The sequence below is a fragment of the Stegastes partitus genome, unplaced genomic scaffold (assembly GCF_000690725.1).
Source record: "Stegastes partitus isolate 25-593 unplaced genomic scaffold, Stegastes_partitus-1.0.2 Scaffold1199, whole genome shotgun sequence".
Lineage (NCBI taxonomy): Eukaryota > Metazoa > Chordata > Actinopteri > Pomacentridae > Stegastes > Stegastes partitus.
Window position 1 is genome coordinate 74,154 of NW_007578930.1, and position 24,759 is coordinate 98,912.

At 41.3% G+C, this 24,759-nt stretch overlaps 1 protein-coding gene across 1 annotated transcript in view; it reads right to left on the bottom strand.

The window, feature by feature from the left end:
• Positions 1-4,108: 4,108 nt before the first annotated feature.
• rnd2 (Rho family GTPase 2) overlaps positions 4,109-24,759 on the bottom strand; it is a 43,418-nt gene continuing 22,767 nt past the window's right edge. Inside the window, exons 3-5 of the mRNA XM_008297206.1 lie at positions 14,283-14,392; positions 9,415-9,549; positions 4,109-5,214 (exon numbers count right to left, since the gene is read on the bottom strand). Coding sequence (XP_008295428.1) covers positions 4,945-5,214; positions 9,415-9,549; positions 14,283-14,392 — 515 coding nt within the window. The 3' untranslated portion in view covers positions 4,109-4,944. The remainder of the gene's footprint in view (positions 5,215-9,414; positions 9,550-14,282; positions 14,393-24,759) is intronic.

The following is a 24,759-nucleotide window of genomic DNA, read 5'->3' on the forward strand; positions in this document are numbered from 1 at the left end:
GGGTGTGAAAGTTTTTTGCGAGGCTTTTGTGGAGCAACACAGACAAACACGAACCTTCAGATACACTTGGAAACATCCAGAATAGTAGGAGTTTAGTCATTTGTGGACAAAGTGACAAATACGATCCTGGTCTCACAACCAAATGATTACATATCCTCGCTAACAGGAACAGTTTCTTGGTTTCATCAACAAGGCCAGAGACCTCAGTGACACAGTGATTACTATCATCTGCTGCACATCTTAAGTTGTTTACATTAAATACTATGTAAATGTAGTCATTCTCAAGCAGGATTTGCTCCTTTTGCTGTTAATTTGACTTGTAACACTTGAATCTTTTTATCTGTTAAAAATCCTGTAGTTGTCAGTGTTTAATTTAATGCACCAAATCAGCTGGTAATTAAATTGATTCTGACGAACATTTGAACACACTAGGAAACCCTTTAAGGTCATTTTTCAATGTGCAGGGTAGTTTTATAGTCCAATAAAAATCTGTGAACATCAAAAATAGATGCCATGACCAAATGTTCTCAGCTGGTGTCGTCACTGACGCTTGTTTTCTGGTAATAACAAGTCTGCCTCTGTAACATGTGGTTAAATTTGTGAAACAGTGTGTTTTAAACCAAACCATGATTTTTTTGGGACCTCAATTACCGAGTTTTGGTGCCTAAACTTAATCAAAGGGCAAGTGAAACTAGACTTAAGTCACAAAATAAAACTAAGTGGACATGAACCTGAGTCTCTTGAGTAAACGTCCTGCAACCTAAACCTTGATTATACTCCAGATCGGACAACCAAGGACATGCAGTTATTGCACAACCTATCTATTTCACAGAGGTTTGCTCAGAAGACTCTGCTCCACACATGCACAGTTGGTCATATGTATGTATTCCACACAAACAAACAAACCAACAACAACCGAACACGTGCACTTTGTAGCATAGTTGCTGCGAAGACACAAAGTCTGGGCTGCATATAGAAGTGTCTTGAGGGGTCCATGTGGACTCTTTTGGACTTGAAGAGATGATGAAATTTATGTCATGTGGACCTGAGTGGATCATCATGTACGTGTTGGCGCAGAAAGCATAACCCCAACCTTACGCCTCCTCCCTGTTGAGGGACTTTAAAAGTGGAAAAACTCCTACAGGTCCATAAAAAATTGACATGCCTGGCACTGATGTCAAAGGACACCCTGCAGCTTTAATAAAACTGCAGTATTGGACACCCTGGGTACAAGTTGCCAGCGCGGATTGCCAAACTTGTACTCCTGTGATGGTGCATGATCTCTGAGCCATGAGACATGAAGAAGTCAGTCTCTCCAGTGTTTCATTAGAGAAAACCCCAAATCCACATTTTTGTGCAGCTAAAGTGTTTCTGGGTTTTTGTCTACCTTGTCATTGCCTGCAATAATGGCGTATTTTAGGATTTTTCTCATGAGTGACGAGAAGATGGAGCGTGAGATCGACAGATGGATTGGTGCAGCATCAGGAGTAATGGAGGCGTTGTACCGGATCATCGTGGTGAAGAGGGAGCTGAGATGGAAGGTAAAACTCTCAATGTACCAAACTCAAATGTAATCTATGTTAAAAACCTTCACTTTTGGTCAGGAGCTCAAGGTAAGAATGAGACGGAAGCACCTGAAATGGGTTTCCTCTGTAGGGTGAGAAGCTCAGACATCCAGAAAGAGCTCAGAGTAGAGAAAGGAACAAGCTGAAGTGTTTCAGGCGTCAGATTCGGATGCCTCTTCCGCCTTTTTAAGGTTTTTCAGGCAAATGCACGAAGACCTAGAACTCGCTGGAGGAATCTTGTCTGGAACATGTTGGGATCCCCCAAGAGGAACTAGAAAACATTGCCCTGGTTGCTTGCATGCTGCAATCCTGACCTAAGTCAGGACAAGCGGAAGAAAATGAATTGATGAATGGATGGATGGATGGATGGTCATTGCCTGACTCTTGGCATGTCCTCAGGATGGTGAAGTAGCACCAACGTAGCTTAAGCTTAAGCTTGTATGAACATTTTAGTATCTCTTAACTCTCTCTTTGACACTCAGAAGTAAGATTTTTGGTGGAATGTTCCTTTACCACTTCCCCCCCACATTCCCCGTCTCTTTCTGTTTTGGCTCTTGTCTTTGGTCATTTCTCTCTTCGTCTATCCCAGTTTCCGTGACGTTTCATCCATCACCTGAGCTCATCTTGTCAATGGTTTAATGTCTCCCAGTGATGCTACAGCAGTTAAGTTGTCACACAATACTGACAGTTACAAAAGTAAAGCTTTTAGAGTTGCTGCCAGAGCGCTTTGACTTACAGTGGACAAGCTTATCAACTCTCACCCCCACCTAAACGCTGTCAGGATGCAGCAGCTTGCCAAGAACAAAACACTTTAGACAGAAAGTCCTGTTGTTTTAGAGGAACTGTCTACAGTAAGACTGACCAACAGACAGTTTTACCGGAGCAAGAAAATACCCCAGAGAGGAAAACTCTGAAAGGCTTAGAGTCCCAGAGTCAGCTGGCCGGTGAAATTGTTCTCCGCCGATTAAAGAGCTCGCGCAGCATCTCACCTAAAGCCTCTGAAACAGTATGGAGTCAGTCATTTAAAAACAGTACATCAGTGCTGTGGTGCCGCCGCCGCTGCTGCAGTGCAGTGCGGTTCAATTTTGTTTTTGCCAGCTGAGAGGTCTGAGTAGTGTGCACATTACCTTGAAAGACCGACTCATTCCTCAGGCTGCAGAGCTGTGTGACGTGCAGGGCAACATAACAGCGCAGAGATGGCATTAACACAAGAAATGAACGGTTACAATTTACAGATACGCTTTCTGAAGGCTGGCGGAGGAAAGCACATGGAAGTTTTTCGTCTCTGTAATGTAGCAAAATCTGGGCTACACTGTGCATAATGAGACAGTCAGCTACAGTCTAACATCTCTGATGCCATTAAAATGAAAGAAACACTAGATTGCATTTCTTGGAGAAAATGGTAGTGTGATTGCTGAGAGCCACCTTACAGTTGGAGCAGTTTAAAAGTAGGAGCATGTCTATAGCGGTAAGTCTTGACTAATCTTTGTGTTTTGTGTATAGCGCCCCCTAGTAGCGAAATTGCTCGACACTCGGCACATTTATCCCTAATCTCAGGCTGTTTGTTTTTGCCAATTATGGTTCCAATTGGCTGAAGTTTGCAAGAGATAAAACTGTTTAAATTAATTTAACCGTGGACGAAAAGTTTGTTGGACCAATCCTAGAACAGAAATACCTAATATCTAAAACTAAACATATGGACAAAGTTCTGGATCCTCAAAATATGAAAAGTTTTGTGATGATTTGATGAAATATGTAGGATGTGGGGTCAAAGGTAGTATGTCAGTCGTACTAATTTCAGTTGTTTAAAATTAGCAATATTAAAGAACTGGTGGCACAAAGGACCACTCATGGCATTATTTTTTCTGGAAGTGTTGTTGGGTAGATTGTGGCTCGATTCCAGCAAGATGGAATTATCGGTTAGGTCTGCTATTTCAGTCAGGGTTATTTGCAGCCCTGGGCAGGCGGTTTAATGGGACTGAATCTTAGGCGCCATTTATAATCGTATTTCCCAAAAATCAGGCAACCATACTTTGGCCGAGCTAGTTCCTCTGGCCTGCTGGAATTAGACTGGTATTGAACAAAAAAAGTGTTTTTTCTTTAAAAAAAATAATAATTTTGTGACGTAAATGAACCTGTGTCATTCTCTTCAGCATTATCCACTAAATCCATAAGCAAAACCTTCAGAGTATCTGATTCAGTAGCAAGCTTCAAATGAAACCTTTAAACATAGGCTTGCCTTCAAGCGGTTTTTATTTAGTTGCATGCAATTTACGACAATCAGGAGCATTTTTCTACACCTCACGATTCTCGAGATTTTTTTGCAATCATTCCGAAAATTTATTGGGTCGTGTCTCACCATGTCGTGGTATGGGTTTTACTAGTTTAGGATATGCGACGCAATGGGGAAGCTGTGTATAAAGTTTCAGTGTTTTTTTTTTTGTGATATGAAACTTTTTTTTTTTGAATTGTATAAAATCTGGCGTTGCATCATCTGCACCAAAACTAACAGCAAGCACGGCATTAATAAACTTCAGTCAACCTTTTCCCTATACAGTCAAGCTGTTGCTTTATTTTAGACTTTAGTGAAAGTACAACAAAATAGCCCTAACATTTTACCACTTTATTTTCCACAAAGAAACAACAGCATTAATTTTATTGAATCCAACTGACACGACTGGAGTGGATGAGAAAAATAGTGTTAAATGGGCAAAATAAAATCTGGTGACCGTCTTCTTTTTCTAAAATGCACTTGTGGTAGTAACGCTCGCACTCGCACCTTCGCCACATTTCACAGAATCTCATTTCCAGCCTCTCAATGAGCCGTCATTCACCTGATCACTAGAATCCCTTTTCAGCATCACTGTACATGCAGGTTTTCTTCTCAAATATGGCAGCTTCGGGCGGGCGCAGTCAGACAATTACTTGTGATGTCTGCTGAACAACACCGTCTTTGAAAACGAGCTTCATCTCCAGCTTCGACACGGCTCTCCTCGCGCTCTCCGTTGCCGTGCCGTCTTCTTATTAGAGCGGTTTCAGGAAATTAATTCCACTTTAATTCCCGGGGACTAGACGGCACTTCCGCTATCACAGTTTCCTCGTGTCCAGAGCGTTAGTCCAATTTGCCATCATTTCAAAGCAACACAAATATGTAAACAGCTTGTAAAATATGCACACACGCAACAACAAAAAAGAAAAAAAATCCAAAGCATTTGTTTCCACAGTGCAGTGTTTCTCTTTTCCATCTCCTCTGCAGTGCAAAAAATGAAAATACGAGGAAAAAAAAAAACATCAAATAATAAATAGACTTCCTCTTTTATATATTTCTGTGTTTATGTATATACATATATATATATATAGAATGATAAACGGTGGGTCTCTACATGAGCACACAGCTCTTGGCCCGGTCCTTCCTCATGGCTGGGGCCTGGTCCATTTGCTCAGTCCGACCCGGCAGAGGCGGCAGGGGGAGCTGCGACACTCGCTTCAGGCCTCTGCGGCTGCTGCTTCGCTTGAGCTGCGGCTTGTGCGGCCGCCGGACCGACGCCAAGGTGGTGATGTGGAACACGTCCCGGACGCTGTTCTCGGAAACCTTGGAGGTGCACTCGACGTAGGCCACCGCCCCCATCTGCCGGGCTATCGTGCTGCCCTGCAACGCAAGTGAGAGGCGGTTAAGAAAGTCAACTCTGGAGCAACAACAAGCTGCAAAAGGAAGAAGGTGCATTTTAGGCACAGAGCCACAAATCTCATCAACTATTAGATGTCATCTTGTGTAATTTTTCTCCACAAAGCACATTTTTTTCCCCTCTCCTTTCAGTGATTTTCAATTTTTGTAGACACCGTGACACATCAGTACCATCTTTTCTATCCTTCACGCAGGCTTTTAGAGGCTGCGCTAGACATGATTTTCCTTTTGTGTCAACAGGCTGTTTGAAAAGGAAATTCTCTGTACCTTGGCATGAGCAAGCACTATATCTCAACAGCAAAAAAAAAAAACTAAGTGTTCCCGAACACAAGCAGCAGTTTCTGAGACAGAGATGTTGATCTAAACTGAATGTCAATGATCTAAACATGTCTAGAGACAAATGAAGCCCCTCCATCTGAGCCATGAATAATGTAGATGCTGACTCCTCAGTCTGTAGTTAAAAAAAAGAAAAGAATAAAATAGAGGGATCAGAACAGCGCAGACCCACTGGGCCACTGTTGACTCGGTCTGTGCAGCTATTTAGAGAGAAGAGACTGAACCCGAACAGAACTCCTCCAGCACTCGAGCTCACCCCTGAGTAATGTTACAATATACCCAGTTAATTGAGACCGTAAATTGTTTGCTTGAGATCAAATCAGAGACAAATTTAATTTTAAAATCCCTCGGCCCCTCTCTTCGCTACAGTACAGTGCAGCCTCATCTCTTGTTTCATGATTACACTGTAACCCTCTCAGTCCCAAAGACTTTCTGTGCATTCTTTTTTAGCTTCGGTCACATTTTTACTCACTGTGGGCTCATTTTTCGCTGCAACATAAAGACCTGCACCTCTATGGAAACAGAACAACCATGACTAGAAGGAAAGAGAACTCAGGAATCTCTTTTCTGCAGCATGAGACAGGTATAATGCCATAAAGTTGCATTTCCTTGATTATTTATTTTACAGATATTGAAAAAACCTGGAATAAACACGTACAACATTTTGCCAAGTTTGCGCAGGTGTTGCCAGTGCTGGAAAAAAATGGTGAGTCTACCTACTATAAATATTTCACTACTTACAGTTGGTTCCCATACTTGTCTCCTGTCTGCTCTGTGTAAACACAGCCTGCAGTTCAGTCCAGTTCAGTCTAAAAGTTACTGAATGTTTGTCACATGACTGCTGGTTGTGGACGAACAGCTTTTTGGTTGTGCAAAATCTTTAGTTTAGTCTAGTTGAAATCGTTCAAGGAGCCCTACAATGTTGGAAATCTCTCTGTTTTGTACTAGGGATGTCCTAATCAAGTCCCAAGTCATTTAATATTAGGTTTCTCGTGATACTGAGTCCTGATCAGATACTAGTAACATACACTTTAAGTACATTAAAGTTCTTAGAACCAACCCAGTGTATATGCTTAACAATGAAATAGCTGCATTTCTGTATCCAAGCTGTTTCTTAATGTTTTGTAGATGTTAAGGAACTTTGTTGTAAAGCTCTGGTAGGACAATGTAGTGTTAGAGGGTAGGGTGTATTGTGGCTCCTGCATCCTTTACATGCATGCCAGAAAACATACTGTAGATTGGCTGTAGTACCTGGTTGTTCCACCAGGTGGAGCCTCTTACTTTTTATTACTTTAGAGACCAGAGGTGTTCATTCAGACTATAGGCAGCTCATGTCGGCAAGCAGAAACATTGTTCGAGTTTAACTAGCGATGGGCAGCATGACAAAGATTTCTGTCATGCTTAATGACCTCCGACCTGAGTTAATATATTTTGTGCAAAACTCAGGATATCCCTGGTTTTTACAGCGTCTGGCTCAGATAAATGGTATCATTTTGCACATTCTTACAATATAACATGACTTTTCATCCCACTGAGGGTTAAACCTACATCCACACAAGATTCAATACATGTAAAGGTTGTAACGATGAGACAGGACTACATTTCTCATGACCCTCCAATGGCACGCTGTCCGACACAGAAAGAGCTTTTCATCCCTCCGGTGGACATGGTTTGATTTTTATCTCGGCTGTGCACTGAGGCGCATATAAGAAGCAATGAAGCCCTCATTAGGTGGAACAGCAGATTTAGATTCAGGGGGAGGGTGCCGAGGTAGAGATTGTCGTGACAGGCGGAAAAGCTCGATCGAATCTCGGGAAGATTAGTGCGGAAATGTCTGGAGTTCACCCAGTGGTCACTCTCGCTGACGACTCCTCAGCTCTGTTGGAATTCAATTTAAGATCAACAACAGGATAACAACACTGGCTATTGGATTAGAGCACCGAAATGTTTATTGTGCACAGCTTTGGCATCTGCTGTGTGACACACATTTCCTGGGCATATTAGAGAGACAAACAGTAGCTGCCTGGAACCTAAATAGAGACTGAGAAAGAGGCAAACAGTAACTTAATGTAGTCCTGGCTATAAACAGTCCCCAGCTATTTTACATTAGCTCTGTGCTTTGTCACTCCATCTTTTGTTTATGTGTCTTATTTACATGAACTGTCTGCTTTTTCTGATTTTTTGGAAGCAGTGTGCTTTTAGCCTCCGGCGGGCTCTCAGACAGTAGCGCGAGGGAAAAAAAAAGGCTCCTTTGTTTTGGGGGCTTTTGTGCGGCGGTGAAAAAGCCCCCTTTTTTTTTTTTTTTTTTGTATGTCCAACACAGGAGAGCACAAAATGAACACGCTGAAAGCTGATTAAAATTCACAGATTTACAGAACAGTTTATCATCCCCTCCCTCTTCTCCCCATCCTCTTGGCTTAGAGGTCACGGCGGCATGCGATAAAAGGGCTCGCTCGTTTATCAATGTCCATTTTCTATTCATCCTGCATTTTGAAAATCCCTAAATCTGCATGAATATTTCATTTCAGGGGAGGAAAAAAAACAGAAAAGTGTCCCTAGACGTAAACCCCGCTAACCGCTTGTGCTTCTTCTGCAGCCCTTGCCGTAAGCAACCTCACATCGCTTGTCAGCAAAATTTTGGTGAAAACGCCGACCCCAGCAACACGTCCCCGAGGGGTTTTACAGCTCTGATACAGTGGTCATGTGCTCACACTCCCCTTCCTGTGGGAAAAACTCACCACAGAGGTAACGCCACTGCTGATCCAAGATGGAAAAAAAATTGCACATTACAGCCAGATTGCTTTCCACATATTTTTTTTTTTTTCTGCTGTTGTTTTCAAATCTGCCTTTCGACCCAACCCGAGCTCCCAGGGAACGTTCCCACAACACTGGCTAACATCACCTACAATCATTTATCAAGGAAAATGTTTTAAACAAATGTTTTAAGAGCATTTTCAGTTCCAATAATGTTCCTATGAAGTGTAATATAATGTTTTATTATCAACTTTCAGAGGAGGTTCTCAGGAATACAGATGAAGTTCCATGATAACAAAGGAAGAACGTTCTCAAACTAACATTTAAGCTACGTTATCAAAGCCTCAGATGATTTTCACAACGTTAATGTGACATATTATTAAAGGTGGAACATTCTGCCTGCAATGTTCTGAAAATGTTTTGAGGTAGTTATTGAGGAACACATTACAGAACTTTCTTTGTATAAAACATTCTCACAGTGTTCCACGATAACAAAGAAAGAACTTTCTCAAACCAACATTTAAGAAATGTTATCGAGGCCTCAGATGACAGAACATTTTATAACATTCCTGTAATGCGATATGTCAAAGGTGGAACATTTTGTCTTGTTGAGAGAAAACATCGTAGGAAGTTCCTCTATAAATGATTTCCACCGTTACAAAAACGTTCTCAGTGCAACACAAAAATGTTTTCAAGATCTTATCAAAACCTCAGACGCTCTTTATAAGATGTTCCTGCAAAGGTGGAATATTCTGCTTGCAATGTTCTGAAGATCTTTTGGAGACATACAGAGATTAAATCTATAAAACGTTACTATAAGGTTCCACAGCATACCATGATAACAAAGGAAGAACGTTCTCAGTGCAACGTTACGTTTGGGCGTAACGGTCTAATAATGTCATCCCTAAACACTATAGAACATCTTTAGTTATCCCACCTTGAAGAGGACATTTTGGGGAAGTAAAACAGAACTTCATCGTAAAAACATTGGCAGAACTTCCTCTGAATGTTGCTGGTCACCTTCTCTGTCATCATTTATTCCTCCTCAGCCACCCGTCCTGCTCTGGTTCTCACCTGTTCGTGGGTGACGGGGATGAGGCGCTGCTTGGACAGCTCTCTCAGGGTGTTGACGTCCGTCCTCATGTCCAGCTTGCAGCCCACCAGAACCACCTTGGCGTTGGGACAGAACTCCTGCGTCTCTCCCTGCCACTGTGCAAAACAGAAATGCCGAAACACATCAGCGATTATTCCAAACCTGGGAAGCTGAGCTTTCGTATCGACCGGTGAGCTGCTGAGGTGCGGCGATGACCTTTAACCTCTGGACACCTGAACTCAGAGGAGATTAATGCTCTCTTGAGAAAACACATTTGCTCAGCTGAGAAAACTCAAAACTACTTCTTTATATGTATTTTTACAGCTTTGGCTCCACTGATACCAGCACTCCAGAGATTAAAAGAGCAAATGGGGACATATTCACCACATTTTGGCGTATAAAGCCAAATCCACGCTTCAATAAACAAAACTAAACAGCATTTTAATAATATATATGAATTGTTTAGTCAAGCGAGAATGGAGGAAGATTTCCTGTTTCTGACGCTGAAAAATTGGTCCGAAACTTTATTCGTTTTTTTTATTCACAAATGCATAATTGTCTCACTGTTTTTTTTTTTTAATGTTCACGTTTGAGCCCAATATTTTATTTCAGTATCAACATTGCAAAAGCACGATGTGAAATATGACTAATCAACTCAAGCACATCATGCTACAACTATTTTGCAGCTTGATAGAAAAAGAAGCTTCACATGGTTCTCATTTTCCATGACTAATGTACAAGAGAATTCAGATAGAACATCAACTTAAGAGGTCTTCTGAGTTTCTTCAACCTTATTTAGAGTTTGTTGACGTGCAGGATTCACGTGTGCACAGCAAAGTGAGCGTAGAACAGGAGAGAAACACTGAAAAGGAAGATTTGGTTGCAAAAGGCCAGTTGCACGAAAAAAAAAAACTGCAGCAACTGCTGATCAAAAATAGCAACTCAGCAGCGTCTTGCAAATGTTGTTAGTACATGAGGTAGCACAAGTAAACAGAGCTACAAAGCTCTGTATGATGAGCGCAAATGCAGATCTGAATGCAACACAAAGCGAAAAACTTTTATGGATGCCTTTACTTGTGTTTTGCTGGATTTGTTCAGCTTCACTTTCTATGCAGACGCGTAGAATTCTGGTGAATTTTTATATCACAGAAGAAAAAAAATCCCCAACATCATTTGTTTTCAATATTGCGCACTCATAATGAACGTTTGGCTTGTTGCTTCAGTATTATAGCTTAACAAAAATGACTCAATATTTTAATGTACTTGTTTTTAGAATTTACAATTAGCACCCTTGAGAGTCAGTAATGCAGTTCTGCATTATGTAACCTGTGCAACAGCCTAAGGCCAATGTGTTGTTCTTGTTGACGAAGGCTAGTAGCCTTAAAACGCCGGTGGAGGCTAACAAATGACTATGAATGACTAAACAAACAAATGACAGTAAAGAACATTATTAGAACAATGTTAGACGATATCTTGTCCATAGCATTTATTTAATGCCTAAGATGTAACATATGACAACTGCAACTAATGGTTATTTTCATTATCGATTCATTTATTGATTAGTTTGTTGTTTGGTCTATGGTGAAAAATATCGATCAGTGTTACTTGTTTTGTCGAAAAACCAAATATATTCAATTAAGCGATTCAGACATTTAGGAAATATGAACATTTAAGTGCCAGAATCAGGATTTTGACTTGTTTGCTAAAAAGATTTACTCAAACCGGATTAATTTAATAGTTAACAACTGATTGCTTAAGACTTGCAGCTCTAAAACATAATGTGCCTGGCTGTAGACTCCCCCCCAGCACTAATGGTACAGTCCAACCACAAACACAAAAGACAGGCTTGGAACATTAATCTTGTATTACTTTTTATTTTTGTTCACATTTATGAAGCAACAAGCCAAACACGCATTAAAAATCAAACTGAGAGACAATTATATGTTTGTGAAGTGACAAAAAAAAAGGGTAATTTTATCTTTTTGTTGATGGAAATTGAACAAAGAACTGCAAATCATTACACAGGCTTGCGTTTTACCTTTGTGAATTCAATATCTGGGGTTTTTAAACAAGCAATCTAAAGACTTCACCTTGATAAATGCATGTGGCATTTTCAAAACTAAACAGTAAATCAATTCATCAAAAGCATGTAAGATAGAGAAGTCATTAAAATACAGAGGCAACACTATGAAACTTTGCATAAACTCATCTATGCAGAGGAACAGCAGGGTTGCCAGTAACAATTATTGTCATTGTGGATATATTTGATAATTATTCCCTCAATTAATCAAATAATTGTTTGGTCGATACATCACTGTACTCAACAAGAATCAAGGATATTGAATTTACTGTCACACAAGACGAAGAAAGAAAAGCTGAAAAATGCCACAGCTGCTACAAGAAACGTTTGGTATTTTGTTCTTGAAAAATGACTTAAAAGATTAATTGATCGTCGTATTAGCTGCTGATTAGCTTGGATTAATCTGCTAATTTTTCCACCTCAGGGCGACGGCGTGCAGACACTTCTTATTTCTCCGTGCTGCGCTTCGAGGGCTGCAGAGCTACGTGGAAATGTGTCAGCTTCATTCACGGCGGCTTGGTTCAGGTTTCTGCAGTACCTGGAGTGTGTTATTCTTTCCTCCGTCGACAAATCTATTTCAGGTTCTGCGCAGAAAAGGTTGAGCGGTGTTCCTCCTAAAGTCACCCTGAGATTAAATGTCACTTCTGAAACTCAGCTGAACCAACACACAAACGCAGCCCCGAAATGTTCCGCATGCCGTGTGCAGAACGTCAGCGCCTCCGTTCATCCTTCACGCCTAAAATCCACCTCTGACCTTCCCCTAACACCCAATCAAAAGCTTTGATTGTTTACCCCCCCTCTCGTCCCCCAGCTGTCATCTCGTAACCTCGCCGACCTCCTCTTTTCGTGGAGGTCAAGAGTCTAATTTGGGATGGTGGCTGTGCAACAGGTTTTCCATGTGCCCCCGAGTTTCAGGGATTACCAGGATGACAACCGGGGGTCAGGGGTCAAGGCGGCCCCCTGCAGGGTGATGCATGGGAAAGGCTAAAGCGAGATGGCAGCCATGCGTCCCCCCCCCCTCTGTTGACAGAAGCTACCGAGGCTCCGCGGGTTAAAAAAATGGTGTCTCGGGTTGTGTCTACAAAGTCTGCGAGGGCATTTTAGCAGCTCCCCTCAGACCACTAAACACGTCAACAGGGAGCCGTGGGAACCGCCTGCAGTTCAAAGGCACATTTACACACATGGGTTCAAGATGAGAAACCACTAAAAGGCACAAGGGTGCTTTACATGACACGCACCAACCCATTATATACACGCCATAGGTATTTAACAATATGTGGGCATGCACTGTAAATCATTTCAAGCCTATTCAGCTTCTACGTTCCTGCTGCCTTAAACATGTGACTGAACTGAACCTCTGTGGCTGTGAAAGTCAAATTAAGTTAAATCCTATTTTCTCTGTGATTAGACGGAAATTGCAGAAAACTTTCCAACATTAAGACGGTTAACTGAATGCAGAACATTATCTGTTTGGACATGACAGTAAATTGACTGCATTTTAAAAATTAAACAATATCAAGAAGAGAGTATTTTACAAGTTTGCAAGACGTCATTCCAAAATCGATGAGACCCGGTAAGAACTGTACTGTCTTGTCAGTCAAAAAAGTTAAGATTATCAAGTTGAACCAACTACTCACATAGACAGGGTTTACAGACTTGGTTTATATTTTCGTACTTTTAAGTCTTCAATTAATTTTGAGAACCATCAGTTTAGGCTGTTAAAGTGAGTTTTTTAAAAACCAGATTCATTAGAAATATAATCTGTAAGGCTGCTCCTGGTTACAGTGCGATAAATTCTAGGTTTACAGGTGCAAAGACTAGATTTAGAGCTAAGCTTTGTCATATTTAGAATTTGTAGATTATTACTAAATGAAACTACCATAACTTATTTTAGCACTTAGCAAGTTTCCACAATGTCTGCTTTCTAAAACTACCAAACATAAGAGTCTACTAGAGTTTGGTGGATTCTGGGAAATCTGCTTATGTGTTTCTTATTAACTTAATTCTGTGAGTTGAGTGACCTTTAAACTATTCATTCATTCAGCGGCTCATTTTAAGTCAAAATGCGACACATTGTAAGAGCTCATGTTATGTTTTAATTGGTCTGACAATAAAAAACAGACATTTTTATCAAGGAAATGAGCAAAACTAATATATTTCCAATAAGTTAACTAAAAAAAGATGACTTGACTTGACTGGCTGAATCGATGTTTTACAGTGCACTGGCTGTAAAAACACATCCTAGACCACATTCAACAGCTCCACCCGCTCAGCACACCCAACTCCACTATAACTTCTCAACCACTAGATACCTTGCAAACGTTAACTGCCACCATCTGGTCAAGCATTCTGCATTAAACTCAGATAGTAAACTTTAAAAGGCCTCCGCAGCGGCTCCTGCAACACGTCGGCTGGTGTGGTTAATTTGCGTATCTTATATTCCTCTTGAACCCACCCGGCTGAAAAAGCCTCGCCTCTCATTCTCGGCCCTGACCTTCCATTCCTCGCAGGGACGAGGGTCAAGCATCCGTGGACATTTTGATGAGATAAAGGAATCTGAGGGCTTTAACCTCGGTGCTGATTTGCTCTATTGTTGAGCCATGAAAAGCTGCTGGCACAGAAATCTGAGTCGATACAAGATGCTGAGCGGGAGAAAACTGAATTGTTTTCCGCTTCGTTCTTCATGCAGGATCAGAGCCGATATTAAAGGGTTGAGAAGGAGGAGGAGATGAAATACAAAATATATATATATAAAAAGAAAGCACTGACCTTCTTTATGACACTGTCCAAAGTCTCTGGGCGGCTGATGTCGAAACAGATGAGAACCGCATCTGAATCCGGATACGCCAGCGGCCTCACGTTGTCGTAATAAGAAGAACCTGTGGACACACAATAGCATATGGCATAAGGTCACCATGTCTTCTGAGGAACTCCTGTGTGTTTTTAACCTGATTTAACCCCATGAGGGTGCTCATCCCGACCATATGGCTCGCCCTGTCAGCTAGAAACACTCTGGAAGGTGATCTAAAGGTCATTATTACACTGGTAGCCCATTAAAGCAGCCACTGTGACACGCTGCAGCTTGAACGCTCTCTGCACATGCAAATGATCCCAACAGTTCTGTGCAAATATTTGCGTATCTTTCTCTCCTGGGCTTCCGCACAGATGCGTCCTCCCTTTTTATCACAGGGGAACATCGAGTGGTAACTCGCAGGAGCAACACATGCACTCAAAAGTGAATTATAGTGGACCGGAGGACTTGTGCACGCAATCCATAATCATCCCGATACGACAGCGAATGCCAGCACAAAGGCCAAACTGAAAGGTTGAACCCCTTAATTCTCTCGTCTCATCCCTCTTTCTGTCTGCCTTTGCAAATGGCCCTTGTTTTAAAATCTCTCATTTTCTTTCGAGATCCGCTCGCACGCCTTCTCCTCGATCTTCGTTTTTTTTATTTTGGTACCTTGATCAAATTTGAAGGCAGAGTGGAGCCTCTGTACTCACACGGCTCCTGCTTTCTTACAGCTCTCATTAGGAGGCTTGTAAAAATATCTGGGCTCTCGGGGAAATGTGGCTGCGACCGCCGGCTCCCTCCTGGTATTCACCGCATTTTACAGAAACGTGCAGAAATCAGCCAATCAAATCACATATTGTAAACAGATGATGCACACTTTGACATAATAAACATCTCTGATATCGTGTGTAATCCCTTGAGGTCACGCAACCTGATTATGATTAATAATTATAGATAACGGCAGATTATTCGAGGTATCCGTGCTTCACACCAGACCTGACACAATAAAGTGCCTGTTAAAGGGCTGCATGCCGTTGTCTGGTGGGGTAAATGGAGTCTGCACAATGGCACTACAGCCTGCTTTAGCATCACTATGTTCGCTTTGTTAATGATGGAATGAAACCATGACAATAGCTGCACGCGGCCCGTAACCCCTCAGCATTCAGCAAACCGTCCTATGGTGACCTGCTGCCTCCCCACTGAGAACAATGCAACAGGCTGCACAGTGAAGAACGCTGCTGTTTGTGCCTCCGAGCGACAGGAACACTTCTGTTTACGTTTCTCGCCAAAATGCACTTTGCCATCAAGTGCAACCAAATATGTTTAAAAAAATGTACTTTGGATTTAGATATCTTTACTTTTATTGCTTTCATGCCGCTGTTTATACACCTTACTGCCCACTGTGCAGCCTACACTGTAAAAAAACAAATGTTTGAGTTTTTTACCAGTATTTCTTTTAACAGCTATTTACTGTAATTTCACAGATTTTCTGTTTTGTTAAATTACAGTTAATAACAAGTAAAATCACAGAAAAAAAGTATTAATTTACATGTTAACCCAAAAAACACACATCATTCATTCTTTGAAAGTTAAGTTACACTATTGTTTAATGTATTTAAATCAGCAAACACATAATTATTCTACAGATTCACCATTTACCATTAATAAAAGAATAAGTATGTATAGTAAAGATTTTTTTAAGGTAAACAGTTGTCTTTTTTTTATGGGTTTTCCCTGTTTTGTTAAATGTTGATTCCAAAAAAAAAAAAAAAAAGTCTCTAGTGTCCACATCAAAAATCTGTATTTCAACCATCATTCATTCTGTTTCATTCTGTTACAATGAGTGATCATAAAATAACACTATTATTACCAAGCAGTGTCCTGTCAAACTCCCATAACTGTTCAAGAAGTCTTCGAGGAACATGACAAATAGCCACAAGTGTTGACCCAGCCTCCAAACTCCCAAGATCCCAATCTGAACAAGCATCCATGGAACAAGCCTGATCTATGGAGGACCCACAACAAACCCATACGACAACTTCCAAGCAATCTTGTTTGCGATTATAACAGTTAAAGCCAGAGAAGTCCAATGACCACTTTTTCATGTGTTGATAAAGCCATTTTTACCTACAGGTACTCAAAGTATGTCACAAAGTCTGCTTGTTTTCTACTCAGAAGCCTTGGTCAGAATCCATTAACCGCTACAGAAGTCTCTGTCATGGTAGCCCGTTGCTAGCTAAACTCTCACAACGCTCTCTGCCACATCCATCCACAGCAATAAAACTGAAATAACAAACACAAAACTACTTATTTAACAATTTGGATTTGAACATTACACATTCCCATAATTCGCTGCAATTCAGCAGGTTGCTCCACCTGGTGGCACAAACAGACACTACAGCTAAACTACAAAACATTTTCTAACTTCGTATACTTTTATTTGGTTGTATTATTAACGGTAATGTGTCCATGCCCCGACTTCTCAGAGCTGTTTTGGTGGAAGGAGGGGGAACTACTCAATATTCAGCAGGTGGTTTTTAAGGTTTTGGGCATCTGGATGTAAAATACGACATTTAAACAGCACACAATCAAATTATTGATGCCCTCCAGCAGCAAATCCACTAATCGGTGCCTTTAAACTTTGCAAAACCCTTGAGGAAGTTGTGCAAAATCTTGAATAGAGACACTTTTGAAACATCTTGTTTTGCCACCTTTAAGAGATAAATGCAATAGTCATTTTTGCCCACACCTTACAGGACGTTATCAGGAATTCATAGCCCCCTCTTCATCTTATTAATGCAAGATTGCTACTGTTCTGTACTGCTGAGAGAGCAGGACGAACACACTCACAACCACACTCCCAAAAAAAAAAAAAAAAAGCCCAATCACACGGATGCCAAGTCCGACAGTCAGCAAAGCTCACATTGTACGACAGCGAGCTCTGATTGGTAGCGGTCACACATGAGGTGCTGTAGCTGCTGAAGTCGGTCTTTAGTATGTATCACAGAGCAGCAGACCTGAGCTAAGGTTAGAGCCGGAGAAGAAAAGAGACGGAGCATGTGGGAGTGAGGACAAAAAAAAAAAAAAAAAAGATTTAATGACTTTGACGGCAGGGCGAGGGCAAGGTGCAGGAGAGGAGCAACCAGGGAATTAGAGATGAAGGTGGGGAAGATGTCAGATGAAGGAAAGTTGAGACAATGGCGCTTGTTTGACTTAAGATGTAATTAGGAGCCGGAATGAGGCCGCTGGGATCAATTTGTCAATCCCAGAGACCGAGATGATTGGCAGGTCACGGTCACGGCGAGGCCTCGTCACAGCACTGCAAATTCAGAGCTCTTCCGCCCTGAGCGACAGGGAAGCTACCTCAGCACTTCTGCAAAGTCAGAAAAAAAGTCCTCTGAGGGAAGAGGAGAGCAAACACGTTTTTTTCTTTTTTTTTTAAAAGAGTGCTGTGGTTAAAACAAGCCGAGCAGGCACAAATAAAAGCCAATCACCATAACAATCAAGAGGAGAAGAAAGTGGAGGGGAGAGCTGCTGTTTTCTCCTGCATGGAGACACGAGCGGAGATAAAAAAAAAAGGAGGATGTAGCTGCGGAGCGGAGGGGAGGCCTGGTGTTTGGGCAGGTAATGAAAGCACCGGACTCGGCAGGACAGATCAAATAAAGAGGTATGAGAGCTCTGGGTTAGCTATTGGTTGAGCTGGCCTGTGCCCATTCACTGCGAGGTGGAACAAAAGGTCAATTGAATTTCAGACAGCGGCGGGAGGAGATGGATGGAGCGGGAGGGCGAGGGGAGGGGAGGCGCCGCCTGGCAGGAACCGCTAAAAACCATCACGCCTGGCAAGGAGCGAGACCCGGCCACGCCGTGCCAAGGACGGGCATAAAACACCCCTCACACCACAAAAAAAAAAAAACTCCTCCTCCAGCATTAGCATTAGCCTGATTTAGCACCGGCGATCCCTCATCGTGGATTTCTGTCTTTTATTTCCACGGGGCTAATTAACGCTAAGCCACACTCGCGGCACCACGTAGGAGGCTCCGCCGAGCAGAGGTGACAGAGGTGGGAGGAAAGCGCTCCTCGCCAGCCGTCAGTCGGGCTTCATCAAAGGCCAGAAATATCCCAGAGGATGTTGAGGCGGACAGGAACTTAGTGGAGCGCTAATGTACAGTAATAAGGCTTGAGGGTTTTGTGGTATGACTTCATTTATGCCTCCTGTCCCCCGACGCATCGATTCGCCCGGAGGGACAAGTCCGTCTGACAGCTCTCTATCTGCTCATTCACTGAGAACCTCATTTCACCAAGACGGGCGACGGAATACACTCGAAAACAACAACAACACAAATGGTTGATTGAGACGATTCCGACTAACAAAGCCCTCCAGTTTTTCATTAATCTGTAGCATCACAGCAGGAACGTTCTCCGTTGCATCCTCATCTCAGACGCAGCTAAAAACCATTATGAGTGAGGGGTGAAGGAATAGTCTTCGCCTCGAGGCTCTCTGATGTATTCATGCACATATGGCAGGGAGTCAACGGCAACTAACAGCCTCATTAGGCCATATAGACGCTCAGAAAAACAACCACAAAGGAAGGGGCGACAAAAACGCCGTCTGAAATGTCACCAAATCACCAAAATTAACACAAAGCCCTCGTCCCTGCGTCTTTTCTCTCCTCCTGCAGCTGTTTTCCCCACTCTTGAAATCCAACCTTAAAAAGTGAAAACATTTCAAGTCGGGGCCGCCGGAGTATCGTAGCAACCTGGAGTGATGCAAAATGGCTTCATTGTGGAGGCCCTGAATGGAAAGCAGAGGAAGAAGAGAGCGACAGGATCGAGTCAAAAGAAAGAAGTCGGCGGCTGGTTGAACAGACTTTTCACCGCTCAGATTCCAAGTGTTACGACTTCTCAATTGGGTTTCGGCACAAACAGAGATAAACACAGAACGCTGCCAAGATCCTCTTCGACGGGGAGGTGGAGCTGCTTTGACCCGCCGCCGCGCTCCTACTGTACGAGACGGCGAGCGTTTCATTACGTGGATGTGAGAACCTTTCTTTTACTGTACAATCCTGCATCAAGAAAACCAATATAGCCTCCCGCATATGGAGCCGCTGACCTTATTCCCAACGCACAAATTGTCGGCTCACACTCCGGGTGGAAGAAATCTACTTGCTTGCTAGATTGGCATTGAAGCAGAGCTCCACATATATTGCAAGTGGGAGGAATTTTTTTTTTAAAACTCATAATATCAGCTGGTTGTCAGTGCTGAGGAGGAACATGCAGCGAATTTGCATGTTTTAGCCCTTAAACCATCTTTACGCTACATTTTTGTCGATGACTCCCCAGTGGAAGCCGTTTTAGGTAATATTTCCTTTCTGTTTTATGCAGCCGCTGGTTTTCAATTTCTTTTCATATGGTAGTTAGCATCGCCTTCATGGTGAACATTGAAGTCTTTATTAACCCTCTGGATCCCCATCAGCTTCTAGGTGTTTTTTTTATTTGCTCCCGTTACATTTTTACTCACCGTGGGCTCATTTTTCATGGAATGGAAACAGAACTACAAAAATGTCTTCTGTGCAGTATAATTATTGCAAATCATCATCATCACTTACTACTTGCATGTTTAATTTGTTGTCATACTTGTTTCCTCTCTGCTCTGTGTAAACACAGCCTGCAGTTCAGCCGAATAACCACGTTTTTAATCAGTCACAGCTTAGTAACTCATGGTTTCAGTGCATTTTTAGCTTTTTTTTTTTATAGAATCTGGTTTGAACAAGTCATTTATTGTTGGTATTTTTTTTTTATTTTTTTTTTTAATGAGTCATTTAGATTTGGTTCGTATTCCCTGCATGTCTCCCATGATTAGTTCAGGGTCCATTGAAAAGCTGAAAACTACGATTCTGTGTCATTTGGGGGATTTTTCTTTAAGGATTACACGCTCTTTTCAAATCTGCTGGTGGGTTTTGGGGTTCAGAGGATTAAGCCAGTGTTACACTTTCAACGGATGATAGTGCAGTTTAAACAAACAGTTCAGCATTTTGGCAAATATGCTTCTGTGCTTTCTTGCCAAAAAAAAATGATGTTTACATTCCTGAGCTAGTCTTTCTACATCACGGAGAGGACTAGAGTCTGAGCGATGTAAATTTTGTCATCAGAAGACGCACAAAAGCTCTGCGTGGACGTGGACGTAGACTTGATTTACAGTGTGCATGAGAAAAAAACGATGATGCATCGTCATAGCAGACTAGAAAGTAGAACAGTAAGGTCAACTATAATATAACCGGGCACTTATCCATCAATCAGGGAGGCATCTAACAGTTTCCAAATTCATTCTGCGGCCACCAAAGTCACAAGATCTATTTCCAGTGACAAGAACGAGGAGTTCTGCAACAGATGGTCTGACCTCCGCAGAGTCCTCCTCGTGGGACACGAGCGGTTACGACACTGTTTTATAATCATTCTGCATTTTAAATCTATTGAATATTGAAGTAGTATTACAATATGTGGCAGAAAAATCACAACTAGATACAATACACAGAAAAACTATGATAACGTCAACCTAAACATGAAGAACTTTGAATGAACTGTGCACAACTGCAGAAGAATGAAAGGTGGTTGAAGTCAATACTGTTTTTTTCTGCAGTTTGTAAAAAGTTAACCGATAAATTAAAGCAGAATATACAAAAGTCTTCTGACTCCTACAACTTTTCCGCAGTACTCTCTTTGTTTCTTTTGCTTAATTCAAACAACAACGTGTGAAAATCACACACACATGCTGGACCGCTCCGTCTCCAGGTGCAGTCATCTCTGCTTGGTTGCCTGGAAACCTCACTTTGATAAAAACTTTCTAACAAGTTAGAGACGCTGAAAAATAAAAAAAGGGAAAGATGTTGCGGTGCAGCATCCATCAACTGATAATAATGAGATTAGCTTTTTGACTTCTGCAGATTAATATGGATTTTGGGGGAGTTCTCCTCAAAATGTGACACTATGATTCTTCTGAAGGGCCATATTTTTTAAATTCATTATTAGAAATTTGTCACAGAAAGTTATTTGTGCTGGTGTACGGGCGAGCTATGAATCTGTGGTCTATAAATTTTAAAATATCGAAACCGGAGAGGTAATTTAGCAACGCTCAGATTGCAGCACAACATGAAATCCCGGTCAGTTTTCGTGTAATATGTTAAAGAGGCTTTGATATACACTCCACACTCCATCTGCTGCAGCTTTGTATAAGGAGCTTGAGGCAATAAGTGAAAAAATAAACCCAACCCGGTGAAATCGGACGTTAATAAGCCTGTGATGAGGCCTGAGCTCCGCACCTCCAGTTTCTATCTTGGCGTCGCCTTCGCATGTAGCCCGAACACGCATGCACGTACACAAAGCTGATGGGTAATAGAGATGGCTCTGTCAAGCTTTCAGGAGCATTAGCAGCGAGCCAGGACAGCGGAGGTGACTGTGGGTTAAATGGCCATTAACCTTCCATGTCTGCAGCCTTCACACAGGAGATACTGATCAAAGCCCTGCACTCACTCTGCCTCTGGAGGAAGCCTTTGAAGGGCGTCGAGCACCTTCTCTGTTGCCGAGGAGTCCACGCCCGTCTCGGACTTCGTCGTTTACTCACATGTTGATCATGTGCTCATTTACCGCTTAGATATTCGGTCATTTTCACAAACTGCAGGCTCGTGCTTCGTCACTGTAAAAGCCATTCTCAGCCTAATGCGATCTCGACATCACCGCTCTTTCGGAAAACAGTGTCTCTTTGTTAATCGCAGCATCGCGTGTTTGTGTTGTATCGGCATGTACCAGAGGTCAGAGAGGGGTTATGAGAAGTTCTCTTTGATGTTTTTCTCTCTCTCGCTCAGCACAACACTCAGGAGTCCTAAAATGTTAAATTGTTTTGACACAGAAGGAATCATGACTAGAACATGGGTCTGGTATCAAATGTAAAAAAAGACAAGATGTTTCATTTGCTCCTTGACCCTTGAAAGCTTACCCAGAAAGTACTTTTTAAAGTTTCCTCCAGTGAATTACCAGAAAACAGGAATCACATTCAGGGTACCGATGCTTGTTCCTATTAGTCTACATGACAGACATTAAACTGCTGCTGTTGAGGCTATAATATATCCCATAATACTGATGCTCAAAGTTCATTACAGTAGATAAAACATCATGCCAAAGAAAACTGAAGTTTTGTCTTTAGATTCAGACACGTGGAGTGGATGTAAAACTGATTTAGTTGCAGTTTTTAACAGAACTTTCATGTGTTTTTCATTTCACGTGTATCTGCTGTACTGATGAAACTATGAGGCTCAAATGATGGAGAAGTAACACAAATTAAAAAGCAAAACATTTTGATACATCCCATGTACTTCAAAAGCCTCTGACAATGTTCACACTACAAAGGTCAAATTTTACATGAATTTATTAAAAATACTAAAGTTTACATTAAAAATCAGCTGATTCTGAGGAGGTCAGCTGGAAATTCCTTTCAGATTTGGTTGATTTTAAATATAATGACCCTTATGTAAAGTGTTCGAGAGCCACTATAAAAAGAATATATTAGAACTTTCTAATCATCACAGATAATCAAAGAAAATGTACCAAAAAAATAAACAAAAATGGCTAAAACTTTAAAGATGTTCACATCAAGAAATCTGTATTTTTACAGACACATTTTTCATTGTATGTAAATCAGTAAAAGATTTTGTTATTGTACAGATATTTGCTCTCATTTGACAGAAAATTATTAAGGATGGAAAATTTATGAAGGCCGTCTTAAATGTGTTTTACAGACCTTTACAGTTTTTTCCATGTAAAATCTAGTGAAATCTATTTTATGTTGACTTAAAAACATTGTTTAGATGCCAAAACTGTATCAGAAATGTATATTTTCACAAACAGCAATTTGTTCTTTTGTATTATCTTACTGTAAAGCTGAACTGTATTTAAATCTCTTTTTTTCTCAAATATTTGTGGTAATTTGAAAGAAAATACATGTATATCAAGGATTTTAAAAATTAGATAACTTTTTTTAAATGGTTATTTCATGTATTTCACATGTTTTGTTATGAAACAGATCATCTCCATTAAAATCACAAAACTATAAAATGTCAAGATCATAGATATGTATGTATTTTTACAAATAGTAATTTGATTTTTACAATGTGTGGCTGCAAAGTTACACTGTTTTACTGTGATCAAATCATGACTTTACATGTTTGCCAGTATGTTCATTGTTTTGTACAGTTTAGGATGTTACAGTATTCCTCTGTTTTTAACTTCTTTTTTTTTTACTCTTTACTCTTGCTACCATATTTTCACAGTTTTTTAACTGGATTTCTTATTATAGAATGGGCTTAAACTTAACAAACCATGTAATAACTGACAAATAGAAAGGACTTTCTTTATTCTCTGGTTTTGGCTATAAAAGCTGGCGTTTCTTCTATGAGATAGCTGAAGGATTCTCTGATTGCTTCCACATTGTACCAGAAACTTATTCTATCCACTTCTGAGAATTACTGGCAGCTTTTTTCCGTGACGCCGTTGTCAAATCGCAGGTTGAAAAGCGGCCACAGCTCTGACAGCTCATGCAGCATTACTGTCTGTCTGCGGCTCGCCTCGGGGGTACCGAGTCCACTTTCAGCTCCTGCTCACCCCCAGCCGCTCTTTTATAATTACACAGAGACACTCTCATTCCTGCAGAGTTACAGCGATGCATTTCATCTCCCATTGTTTGATCTCGGTGTCTGTCTGCGGCTCTGGTTCACTTTGCTTTTAAATATCACCATACTTCTTTGTCACTCGGCTCTGCTGTTGATCTATATACCCCCTGTCTCGGTTTACAAAGAAACACCAGTTGTGTCACTTTGTGTCTACTTTGGTTTCCTCCCGCAAACTGTGTGGTCGATCTGCATTGCAACAACAATCTTTATTCCTCTGGGGATGTTCATGTGTTTGGATGTTAGATTCAAGTCGCTGCCAACAACCGCTGGATCTGTAAAAAACAGGTTTTATCTGCGTTTCCTCGAGTTCACCACAACTCAGCTGACTGTTTGGATGAGATCCAGCAAAAAACCCAGTAAAGGAAAAACAGAGCAGAGCTAAAGGGCGCTGGATGCTAACTTGATAATTCGACTTTTGCCTGACCTCCTTTAAAGTGCACACCACCCCAGCTGGTTCCAATATCCTCAACATGGACAGAACTTTTTGTTTTGTTATTGTTGTTACAAATTGAGCATGTAGAAAAAGAAGAATGTAAAAAATGTTTTTTTTTTTTTTTTTTTAAAGGAAAGGAAGCTTGTTGGAATATTTAACCCTCTGAACCTCAAAACCCGCCGGCAGATTTGAAAAGCATTTTAACTTTTTAAGAAAACCAGCAAAATGACAACATGGATCAGAGCCAAAAGCTGTGAAAACAACAAGACTCCTCATAATTGTAGCTTTCTGAGCTGAACT